The sequence below is a fragment of the Marmota monax genome, unplaced genomic scaffold (assembly GCF_021218885.2).
Source record: "Marmota monax isolate L192 unplaced genomic scaffold, Marmota_monax_Labrador192_F-V1.1 WCK01_AAM20220418_F8-fsc00001, whole genome shotgun sequence".
Classification (NCBI taxonomy): domain Eukaryota; kingdom Metazoa; phylum Chordata; class Mammalia; order Rodentia; family Sciuridae; genus Marmota; species Marmota monax.
The window spans coordinates 60,836,824-60,849,570 of NW_026693777.1; the positions used below are offsets into that span (position 1 = coordinate 60,836,824).

At 40.4% G+C, this 12,747-nt stretch overlaps 1 protein-coding gene across 2 annotated transcripts in view; it reads right to left on the reverse strand.

Annotated features, from left to right (window-relative positions):
- The window catches only part of Rora (RAR related orphan receptor A), a 675,937-nt gene that overhangs the window by 90,412 nt on the left and 572,778 nt on the right, over nucleotides 1-12,747 (reverse strand). The window contains exon 1 of one of the 2 annotated variants that reach the window (XM_046460900.2): nucleotides 4,416-4,573. The exons of the other annotated variant lie outside the window; for it this stretch is intronic. Within the exon in view, the coding sequence (XP_046316856.1) occupies nucleotides 4,416-4,446 (31 nt within the window). The 5' untranslated portion in view covers nucleotides 4,447-4,573. Of the gene's footprint in view, nucleotides 1-4,415; nucleotides 4,574-12,747 lie in introns of those variants that run through there. 2 annotated transcript variants of the gene reach the window in all.

A 12,747-nucleotide genomic window follows, 5' to 3' on the forward strand; every position in this document is an offset into this window, starting at 1 on the left:
TCTCATCTCTGGACCTGCCACTTTGACAATTTACAGAAAAAGCACTTTTTTTTTTTTATCTCATCACAGATGATACTGACAGATAAAAAAACCTCTGGCAATGAATCTCTCAGTCCATAAGTAGAAAGGCCAGGGTAGAAAGAAGGTGTTCTCAGTGGAGTGACTAGATTGGGGACAAAGATGTAAATCACTCTTCAAAGGGTCAACATATGTACTATTATATTTAATGTTAATTCAGACCTGATTAAGCACTGATGGATGTCTCAAAAATTTTTTTTTAAAGTAGAGAAACAAAATCGGCGTAGCTGCTGAATCCATGTGTCTAATTTTTTAAATTACCAAATATGAATTATATAAATTAGCCTTGATTTCAACTAACAAGCTGTGAATATTTTAAATGCATGAATGTATTTCTATTACAAAGTAGTTTTAGAAGATTTGTTCCATACACAGGGTTTTACTGATTGTTAAAATTATTTAAAAGCATTTGAAGAAACTGAACTCCAGGTCTACTTTCGCAGATTTTCCATCCATTCATCCATCCATTAACTTTTTCTTCTAGTAAATGCTATTTGTAAATATTATCTTCTTAGATTCCCCAGAGCAAATTATAGAGTGGCTGGGTGCTATTGTAGGTGCTTTGCAATTATCTATTTGCTGATCTCACCCATTTTTACTGTGATTCACTTGAATGGGAGAAAGATGGGAGAAAAAGCAGTTTAGAGAACTATATCTAGTAGGTATTAAAAATCAAGACTTGAATCACATAGTATATATTTATTTTCAAAAGAATTATTTTTATTTATAAATTATTATATACATGGACAGCATTAAGAAATTATATGGTTCTCAATTCAAACTGACGGCAAAGTGATTTACTTGAGCATGATGTTGCTTTGCATTTCAAGTGATGTGGTTACTAAGTACATAAAGCCAAGGGGCTGTCTATGAATATGGTACTTTAAAAATATTCTCTGCTTCATGGAGTACCCAGGCTTCCCCTCTACCCATGTACAAATGCATTCATACTTTTTCATCTTTAACAGAACTGACCCCTTCTTGTCAAATAAGCACTTAGCTCAGTACTGGTGGCCATTTGGGTTTTATCTTTTTCAGATCCAGCCATCATCATCCTCTGCCAATTCCACCCATCATAGGTTCCATAAATGGGACATAAATCTCAACGAAAGGATACCACAGAAAGGGTGCTTAAAATGAGACTAGGGATTGAATCCAAATTTCACACAGTAAAAAGAAAGGGAGATTCTTCAAAACCATAAAATCATATGTATTAAAATTAGACATAAAAGTAACCACCAAAATGTAGAGTATTTTTTTTTAAAGTGGTAAGGTGCCTTGCATTTGTATATGAATCAGGCTGAAAGAAGAATCTATTATGAGACAGAAATTCCCCTTCGGCCTCCCTTCACTTTTATAACTCCATTTACATGAACACAGGCTGAGCGCTCATATGAAGCAAAGGGACATACACTCCACTGAGACAGATGGAGCTCCGCATTTCTTTTCAGCGCTCGGCCGCTGGGTGACATTTGGCCAGTGCACTTTCATGATGAGCAGAACAAGTGCTCCCCTGATTATAAATGTTATCACTGCCTCTTTCCGTTTGCCCAGGATGCAATCCAAATGGTAGTGGAATTTTGTTGTTAATTAAACAAAAACAAAACTGAAGGATGAGATGAGAGTTGCTCAAATGAAGATTTATTACTTCTAAGCATAAAACCACTTTAAGCCAACTTATTTGACAACTAAGGCAGAGGAAGGATTTTCTTCTTTGGTGAGTTCAAAAGGCCTGATTTAAAAACATCAGTAAATCAGCCAACAAAGAGAATGTTTCTCTTTTATGGTTGCTTGTTCTCTCCTCCCTTGTCCACATGCAACCTCATATCCAAAAGCTATATTGTAAAGAAAGTGTTTCTGTTTTGCATGAAAAATCTAATTATACAAACTCTTACATATGGAACCAATTTAACTATTAAAACTGAGAGGCAGCAGGGAAGTATTTAATATGATTCTGGGCCAGGTTTTTTTCCTTTAAATCTGATATGGAAACATTTACGGCATCTCTCATTTTCCCACAGACTATTTTCCTTCAGTTAAAGTTTGCACCAAAGCAAGATAATTCCATTAAAACACAGGATGTCATGATATTGGGAATGAAATATTCTAATTGTCCAGATACTGCATGCTCTGTCTCTGGCAGCTGAGCTTATAGAAAAATTTCATTGCCAGTACTTTGGAGCTACTTTTCTCAAAGCACAATGCTATGAATCTATTATTTTATGGCAGCCAGAGGTCACTCCAAGACAAAAAAGTGTGAACAAGAGCTTTTGGGGAGGGGGAATGTGTGAGATTCTTGTGATTCTACTAGTAAGGGATAGTTTGTAGTAGAACTTCACTTTATGCTAGAACTATGTCAAAAGCCTGTGTTCTATGTAACATCAACATTAAATTATGAGAACATACTTTCCTTATTGTTTGGTGGTTACTGTTCATTGGGGGTAAAAATCAATTTAAAATGTCTCAGCCTCTGTTTTTTGAATTCAACACAAACTACACTAATAAAATGCATGAGGAATGGCATTGATATGCCACAATTAGCAAAAGCTCTTATATAATTTAAGGGAAAATAGGAGAAAATGACTTCACAAAGGCTATTTGAGTAATTTTACACTTAGAGGATTAATGAAATGCAGAAACATCTTGAAAGTTTTTTTTTTTTTTTTGCGGGGTGGGGGGTGGGGTGGGGGACAGAGACAATAGATTTCTTTTACATAAGAACTCGCTAAGAACTCTTTAACATATTTTTCTTCCCAAATGATTTTTACATGCTTAAGAGCGTGTATCACGGGAAGGTTTCCTCTCTTTTACTATATCAGTTGCATATTCTGAGAATGATTAAATCCCATTCCCCGCAAGCCTCAGGGGAATAGAAAGAAAATTTGCTTTAGGGCACATCGTACAGAAAGATTTCATCTCAAGCAGCTCATCTTAGCACCCACTACGTTTCGACCTGTTAATAATTAATAAAAGAGATGCCACCCAATCTCTAATGAAGAAAGGCAAAGCTTGGTAATCCGAAAATAAACCCAGTTTAGATACCAAACTGGTGTCCTCCATCCTGGATTGCTACAAAATCCCAGCGTAGCAAACATTTAACGCGCCTAGGGCGCCCGCACAGCTGAGCAGAACCCACAAGACAGACTGGGTCTGCACCATTGCTGGGTGTTCGGGAGCCCTGTCTACCGCCAACAGATGGGGCTTAAATCCCCAAGCCCGGCGGCTGGGCCTGCGAAGCTGCTCAGGCAGATTATCCACTGCCCGGAACCAGCAGACGCAGGAGCGGGCTGAGTTTTTCCGGGGCTGTTTGCAACAGTCTAAGAGGGTTCGGTTTCTCGGGGCAGCACAGGACGACTTCCTGCACACCTCCAAACTTTGTCTTTCCTATCAGAAACTTCCCTGACTTGCTTGCCACGGCTCCTTTCCTCCCCACCTGAAAGCACCTCGAATCAGTCTTCCCCCTAATCATTTCCCCCTGGCATCCGGCTACTAGCCAGGCTAAGGAGTCCTGGTCAGGGCGTAAGGCCGGGTGCGCAGGATTGGCCTCGACTAACCCGCGCATGTCGGCCCTCACCACGGTCTAACCTCCGTTACTGCCAGCGAATCTTGTGGGCTGATAAGTTGCCTTCCCACATCCATTTACAAACGTTAAGTATCAAGCGGGGGTGCGCTGCGGCTAGGGCGGCCGACGACAGCGTCTTGGCAAGCTCAAGCGCGGGTCTCGCTTGGGCCGCGCGCTTTCGGAAGTGGCCGCGGCGGGACGCAACACTGACTCGCCGCACTTCCCCGGCGGGCGGCAGCTCGGGCGCTCAGAGCCGCTGGACAGAAAGGGCCCAAGGCCTGGGGCGCTAACCAGTCCCCGGGGTGACACCACGAACCATTCGCACACTCTGCCGGGCCTGGCCACGGCGCCTCCCCAACGTAGGCCGGAGCTGTCCGGGGTGCGGGCTCTGGGAATCGGCCGCGTTTGCCCCCAGCTGCCTAGACCCTTTCCTCCCTCCGCGAAGCGCGACACTCCCGGCAAACTTTCTTTTGGGAGCCCCGCCGGGTGCCAGGCGGACCCAGGCGACTGACAGAAGCAGACGAGCACGGAAAAGGGGGAGGTGGGGGGGAGTCCAGCCCGTGCGCCTTTGCCCCTAAGAGGAGGCAGGCCGATCCCGCGGCCAGGCTCAGGTGGCGCCGCTGCGTTGGCCCAGAAGGCCCTGGCGGGGCTCCCTCGCCCAGCCCCGGGCAGTACGTGCGCTCGGGCAGGCGCGCCCACCCCTCCCCCTGCGCGCCCTCCTCCCCGCCCCCCGAGCAGCCAGCCCACCCGGCCCCGGCGGGGCGCCCGGGCTCACCTTTCATCGCTGCGATCACAAAATACATCATTTAAGCCGCGGTGCGGAGAGCGCAGGGAGAGCGGATTGTCCGACCCCGGAGCCCCCTCTGCCGCCGCCGCGCCGCAGCCGCCCGAGCCACAGCAGCAGCTGCCGCAGCTGCCCGCCCGCCGAGAGCCATCCCGAGCCATAAGAGGCTCCATGTGACCGGCTGACATCACGGCCGCCGCTCTGTTTACACCGCGCCCCTCCGCTTCCTCTCGGGGCGGGAGGCGGGAGGAGGGAGGCAGGCGCGCCCCAGCGCCGCGCCCCGCCCCGCCCCCGCGGGCAGGTGAGCTGCAGCGGCTTGGCGGGTCCACCCCGGCTCTGCGCGGCCCTCGGGTGCTCAAACCCCCAGCCTAATCTTCGTATGCTTGGTCACCTGTGGCCGCCCGGGAGCTTTCGGCGCTCAGCGCCCAGAGGAAAGCGCGTCTTGCTACTTTCTCTCCCAACTCCGTATGGCAAGAGACACACAACCCGACGCCACTCTCTTCCTTTCCCGAGCCTTAGCCCCTGACAAATAGTCCAGCCTTGGGGAGAAAAGGAGAGTCTGGGGGGATGCTTTTCCTCTTATTTTCCCAAAGTGCCCCAGCTCTGTTGGAAAGGTATAGCCTCCACTACGCAGGTGGAGAACGCAGCCACTGGGGACCGGTTCGAGGAGAGGAGAAAGCAGTGAGCTCCTCGTAAGTCTTTCAGAAGAAACTTTGCCTGGGGGGGGGGGGGAACTCCACCCATCCAACTCTTGGTAAACCTCTTCATACCAACATCTAAGGTCCTGGTTTTTCCCCACCCTCCGTCCGGCGTTCAGGACCACCAATACCTGGACGAAGAGCAGAAAATTGTATGTGAGTGACCTAAATGAGCTCCAGTTGCCGGTTGATTTGAGCCACTAAATTCTCAGACTTGTCATATCCAGCACTCTCTCCAGAGAACCCGTCTACAAGTAGAAAAGGCTCTAGTTTTCATACCCTAAAGATGAGACATTGTGTTTTGGACGGGGCGGGGGGGGGGGGAGTCTCTAAAGGCCAACTTTGCGAATTTTAACTTGTAAGACTTAATTTCTTCCAAATTTTGAAGCTTAATCCTTTTTACTAGCCTCATGAAAACGTAAATTATGACATAATTATTATACAGATGAATTTCCTTACGATGAATTTCAGATGCTACTGAACCTAGAATCTGCATTATTTAAAACTTTGGTCATTGTATCTATAGTATTGAACATAACAGAAAAAGATTCTCAACGGTACCTACTGCTGTTCCTTCCTTCGAGAAATTTCAATTCTGCTTTCTTTTCTGCTGATTTGTCCTCTTACAACTTAAAATATTGGATGGCTATTTCTTTTTATAAATATTAGATGGTCATTTTTTTTCCCCATACAACTGAATAGTCCTTGCCTGAGTTGGGCCATAATTTAAAACACATGCAGATAATCAGCACTGTAGAAAACAAAAATTCACACACTCCCCACTCTCAACCCCCTTTCAAGGCAAAATTAAGTTTTCCAAGCATATACACAGTGCTCTAATTTAGAAAGCCAGAAAAGTCCATTGTCTTTCAATCCAACTGTGGCTTTATAAAAAAAAGTTTGATCTCAGATAAATCCATCCCAGTACAGTTTTTTTCCCTTTAGAATACTTTGCAAATAAAACCACCAAAATAAGAAATTATGAAAGTGTGAAGCCAAGACCTACCCATGTCAATTCAGCTGTCCAGCCATAGCAAAATGGACAAGAGTTTCAAATGAATTAACCATACCCACTGTAATGTTTACAATTATGAAATTGAATCACACCATGTTCCCATGATGCAACTATATCTCCCAGTGAGGCAACGCCTCTGTTACATGGACACCGTCATTCAAATTTGGTTCTTGATTTCCTTTGTGCTAACAATTAGAAGAAGGAAGGATAAGACCAAACTATCCTGTTGGTAGGTCCTGGATCCAATTTCCTTTTTCTTATATTGTTAAAGGATGAAAAAAAAAAATCAGAGAATGCATTTTCCTAGTTATATTCTTCCATACTTGATGTAAATGAATTTGGATGTACAACTCTGAGAATTTACAATGTCTCTTTAAAACAGTATCCAGCTTTAGAAAATAATGCTTTGAAAATAACCAAATCCATTAGCTCTAGCCTGGCTGTCAGACATCTGACTCCAAGGTAAATAGTCTTACATCACTAGTAATCGGTATTTATTTCCAGACCATTTCAAATGAAATCGGTAATGGGGAGTGACATGTAACGTGACATATGCTCCTGCAATTACAAGTAGTAGAATTATTTTTCCTATAGAAATGTCCCCAATAGTAATATAATCTCATAATACTTACTTGAAATATTCACACATTTATTCAACAAAGACATTTCCAGGATAATGTAATACTGACCTTGCCCTTTTAGAAACGTATTTCATTCGCATCCTACAACTAATGAGCAACAGAATTTCAGATATTAAGTCCTAACCTTCCTGTGTGGCTAGATGCTATTTGTAATTCATGCCTCTATTAAATGTCTTCAGCTTTTAACCCAGGGTATATTACTGTTCTTTATATTAACACATGCTCTCACAAAACTTTTAAAGTAAAGATGAGAGACTGTTTTTTTTTTTTTAAAAAAAACACTTGAAATATAAATTTTCTTTGAAATTATTAAGTTTCCAACCAAACAAATCAGCTAGGAATGAAAAAATCCATATCTACTTCCAATAATACTAAATTAGAGCCATAAATGATACATTTCAGTAAATCTGTACCCACTGTATATTAAAATACAATAATATAGAAATATGATACAATATTAAAATAAGACAAGTGTGTAGGAATAATGATGGATTTTAGTAAAGGATCAGAGTACTACAATGGGGGAAACAATGCTAAGCAATATATTTTTTCCATCTTTTTCTTTTTACCAAGTGTACTGAAAAAGAAAAAATAATAATATTGCTATGTGAAGATAACTAAACGGGATGGGAGTTCTTTACCACGAATAAGAGTGTGTTATATATTAATTCCCAACTTACATTTTTCTGTTGGCTTTTTCTCAGGAAAAGAAGGCACACAAGATACTTATAAAGACAGATAATTTTCCTGAGTCCCCCAGAGCCCCACATGGTGTCCCTGTGTGCTGGATTTCATAGTGGATCTGGTACTTGGCAAGGAAGTAGGGAGATACTTCTGATGCCAGATTGTTCCAAAATGCCTATGGGGTTGGGTGGGGGGAAGCCTGGTGCCCTTTTGCAGGTGTCTAGACTGTAATATCATTAGTAAATTGGTACTAATCTTCCCACTTTCAGAAGAAATGATACTTGACTTTATGGTAATGTATTTGGTTTTTCACCACAAAGGATCTGATCTCATAGTATACCACCGTGAATTACACATACAGTGTGCTATTGGGGAAAATAGTTTTTATCCCAAGTCTCCTAGGATGAAGATGATTTTAAAGTTTTAAATGCATGTGAAAGAAAGCATTTTGGTTTTGTCTTGCCCAGGCCCTGTGTCTCTCTCTCCAGTGTGTGGCAGCTTGCTAATTCAATTAATTTCTTTCTAACTGAACAAGAAAGGGATCAGTGGAAGGTTAATGTGGTCCTAGGCAGCTTGATTCAGCTGAATCGTTGGCCATCCTGCATTGTGATCTTTAGGGGTTGGACCATTCTGTCCAAAATAGAGCCAGGGGATGAGGTTTCTTATAGACCAAATGGGGCCAGATCCAAGAGTTCTAGAAAAATTACTCAGGAGATTACACAGAAAGCACAAACTTAACTACATTGATCAGAGCTTTGCTTAATTTTGAGTCCAGAAGCAGCCAGTGTCCAGTAAGAAAGGGAAACTCTTATTTAGGAGTGTTAAGAGGAAGGGGATAATTCTATAAATATTGTCTTTTTCATAATTAAAAAAATTTAATAGACACAATACCCTTGATTTTGTTTAATTTTTTTTAGAGAGAGAATTTTTTTTTGAGAGAATTTTTTAATATTTATTTTTTAGTATTTGGTGGACACAACATCTTTATTTATTTATTTATTTATTTATTTTTAATTTTTATGTGGTGCTGAGGATCGAACCCAGCTCCCCGCGCATGCCAGGCAACCGCGCTACCGCTTGAGCCATATCCCCAGCCCTTGTTTAATTTTTTATGTGGTGCTTGCTGAGGATCAAACTCAGTGCCTCAAACATGCTAGGTAAGTGTGCTACCACTGAGCTACAACCCCAACATTTTTCATGAGTTTCATACTAGACATAGATGTAGATTTAAATTTGCATGCATGTATACATATGCATAGTCCATGAAATATGTTGAAATAAACTATTTTGGTAGCCAAAGACATCTTTGATTTTATACATACCTATTCACATGCACATATTTCTCATAAGCAATCCACAACCACAATTATTGAGTGTTTATTATGTGCCTCCACTGTGCTGGAGAGTCAAGCAAGAACTAGACCATAGTTTTCATCTTGAAGATGAGGTCACCACCCAGCTGACCTTTGCTCTAAAATCCCTACAGAAGACACTTCCCAAAGTAAGTGAACACTCCTAAAGAAGGCAGAGTGTTGGGTTGCCCATTGGAAAGATGTTTGCACAGCAATTTGCCATTCAGTTGATAGATGGCTGCAAATAATTAGTGTGGCGATTAATGTAATGGAATGATGGAGGTGAAAGATTTGGCAGGAGAGAGACTGTGATGTAGGGATTCTGGGATGTCTGAAAGCAAGTATTTCATTCACCTATTAGGAAATCCAAAGAACTGGCGTATGTTTTGTAACCATCTCAATGAGGAAAAAGGGTAGAGTTCACAAGGCCTACAGAACTAAGCAACTCCACAGAACAGGTAGGCAGCAGGTGCCTCACTAGACACACGCCTGCCAAAGCAGCAAGCAAAAAGACCAGAGGCAAGAGCACCCTCCATTCTGTCAAGTTCCCATGGGCTATGCGAGAGATGGCAGTGGATATACATATACATATATATGTATATATATTATATAATATATATAATTAAGGGAATTCAGGAAATATGTATGAACTCAGAACCTGGAATCCTGAATCTTGCTTCACTCTTGTCACTAGCTTTCCATTTTCCCTTGAGCAGTCATTTCACATCTTGGGACAGCAGGCCCTTTCCTTGCCTATAGAATGAGGTCGTGAGAATAGGCCTCAAGGTGCTCTTGTGCCCAGATATCCCACATCTGCTTTCAGGAACACTGTCATTCCTTTCTCTCTGCTGTGCCATCTCTATTCATTTCTCTAAGGAGTCTTCTTTATTTCATTGAACTTTATGCTATGGCAGAATGAGCTATGGTTGGACAAAGTTGGGCTCAAGACCAGCCTTCATCCCACTCACTAGCTGAGAGATCTTGAGCAAACCTTTGTTTCATCACATGTGAAATAAGGAGAGGAGAGTGTTAGAGGGCCACTAGGTGGATTAAATTAGACAATATATAGAAAGAACAGAGTGATTTTTCTTAGTAAGACTTACAAGGGAACTGCTTCTACCACCCCCAACCCACCTGGATCTAGGCATTGTTATACACACAAAACCTGTACCTGGCATTAAATACTGACCCTTAATAAAGATTTGTTGAAATGACTATAAATATGCAATTTTGCTAAGCTTTCTACAATTTTCAAACTGTAGTGTGTGTGTGTGTGTATATATATATATATAAAACAAATATTTATAAAGCACCTGCTAAGTATTGGAGATCCAAAAAGGAATAAGGATTAAGGTTCCTCTAGGCCCAAGAGGACTTGTGACATGGCAGGTTCTTTTTACCTCTCTTCCTATAAGAGAGCAAGCTCTCTTCTAATAAGCCACAACTAAACATCTTCTGTGTGCATGATACTGTTCTAGGACAGAGAGAAGGAAGAAAAATATTAAGATGTCTGTCCTTCAAAGAGCTCATTATCTAGCAGGAAAATGAATGTAATGCTTATAACGTAAGACAGAATGTGAGACACATATTCTAAGTGTTCCTGAAATAAAGTGCTATATAAGCCAAGAATAAGCAAGGTTACTCTGTGCAGGGTTAATCTTAAGCTTTATAAGAAGGATTTCATGGAGGAAGTAGCACCTGGTCTAGACCTTAAAGGCCAAATCAGGGTACAAACAGGAGTGAAGGGTTTTTTTGGAAGAAGCACAGAACATAGATAAAGGAAAGAGACAAAAATGTCATTTTTCATTTAAGGAAAACTAGTAGTGAGGAGGTTCACAGTAGCATAAAATACATAGAGACCAAGAGGGGAGAACGTCTCAAATGCAGATTGTAGCCATTTCTCCTGCCTTCCCTCATAGCACCCAGTACAGAGAACTTCAAACTATACACATTCAGAGAATGACTTTTGAAAAAAAAAAAAACTGAGAGCAAAAAAGGGAATTTGTGCTTCAGAAAATAAATCTCTTTGCAGCTTGCCTATTGCATAGTCTATTGTAAGGATTAATAGTTGGTTTGATAGTCATAAAGTTAAATTACACTTAATAAAACACATAGAGCAAAAGAGTTCCACATCACAGCACACTGAGGAAGAATAAAACTGGAAATGGGTGTTATTTCATCAGAGCGAAAAGCTAAGCAGAGCATTTTAGGATGAGCAAGATAAATTGAATGTTATTTGATTTTGTATCTCATCCATTTCTGTTCTGAAAATTATCTGAGACAGTTCTATTAATACAGATGCTTCGTATATAGGCCATATTTTATTTTTTAAAGAACTATCTTAAAATATATTTTCAAATAATGGAGAAAAGATAAGCAGTTACAGATGGTTTTCCCTATTTTTGTCATGCATGATCAAGACTGCAGAGTAATGTGGGCTTCGTTGGGAAATCCAAGTCTCGCAGCTAGAAGCATTCCAGGAGCAAACGCTGGCATTATTTTGCTTTCACAGAGAAAATATGTTCCTGTTCAGTCAAGCAGAGTAATCAATTATTCTGCATTATGAAATACTCATTTTATAACTATTGACATTTCAGACAGTTGTGCCACATGTCAATAGTGGTTTTGATGCTCACATTCAAGCTGCAGCTTATAGGATGGGATTCATCTGGGCTGACAGTGTCTGATCAGAAGTCGTTTCTCTTCTCTCAGAAGTCCATCTATTATTTATGTCATAGTCCTGCATGGTACGAGTGTTTTTTGAGCACTGAAACAAGAACAGACTTGACTATGTATTTTCTTTTTAATAAAAATGTTAAAGTCCTCTAAATATGTTAGATTCACATTAAAAAATAATCATCACTCTTTTGAATGAAAAACTATTCCTACGTTTTGTGGGATGAAGGTAAATTAGACACTCTTTTCTGAAGCTCCCATATTCACATTTGATTTGTAGTATCTAGTTAAACCTTATGTCCCCAAAGGTAATTTTCTGAAATCAAAATAGCTTTCCAATCATTATTCAATACTGCTGCTACTCCCTCTCTTACTGGTTAACCATCTCTTGGGACTTCCTTGTGGTATTCATTTATTTCATGTTCTTTTAAAGATTTCATTCATCAAACAAAATTCTATACTTTTCTTACTCTAAATTTATAGATGAGGCAAGGCAGACACAGAGAAATTAAGTGATTTGTCTAAGATCACAAGACTGGCAACTGGTGGAATCATAAAAAAAATCCTAGGTAAACTGGTTCTGGGGTACACATTCCAACATTATGCTATGACTTTCAAAAATTTTTATAATTTTTCTTTGAATTCAGCATTAACCAGTATTTTTTAAATAGCAAGATAACTTCTTCAGAAATAAAAAATTACCACTCTAAGAACATCTAGGCATCTGTGCAAGAAATTCTTTTATCACTAGCACGGTTAGCATGTGTCATTATGAATTATTGCACAATTTAGTAAATTATTTAATTACTACTAATGAAGAAACATACTGTACATGGTTGTAATTATCCTGTTTGAAAACAATGTTGCCATTTGTATATTTAAGAAACACTTGCTACATATTAAATTAACTCTTGAGAGGAGGTTTTTTTTTTTGTATCTTGGAATAATTAAGCAACACTAAATATTGATAATGGAATGTTAGATAGGATTGCAAGGAAACTAAAATACATAGAAGCTAATACTGGCATTTCTAAAAGATTCCAAATATGTTGAAAATATAAAACACAGCAATTTCATAATTCACACTATGAAAAAGCACAAGATAAAGGTCTTCACCTCAACAGCAAATTTTATCTTGCTGCTCTTTTTGTAAATCACTTTTGCAACATATGCCACATAATATAGTATCTCATTTGTCTAGTTAAATCACCTAACAAATGGCTTTGATAGCAAAATAATCTTAAATAGATCCATTTA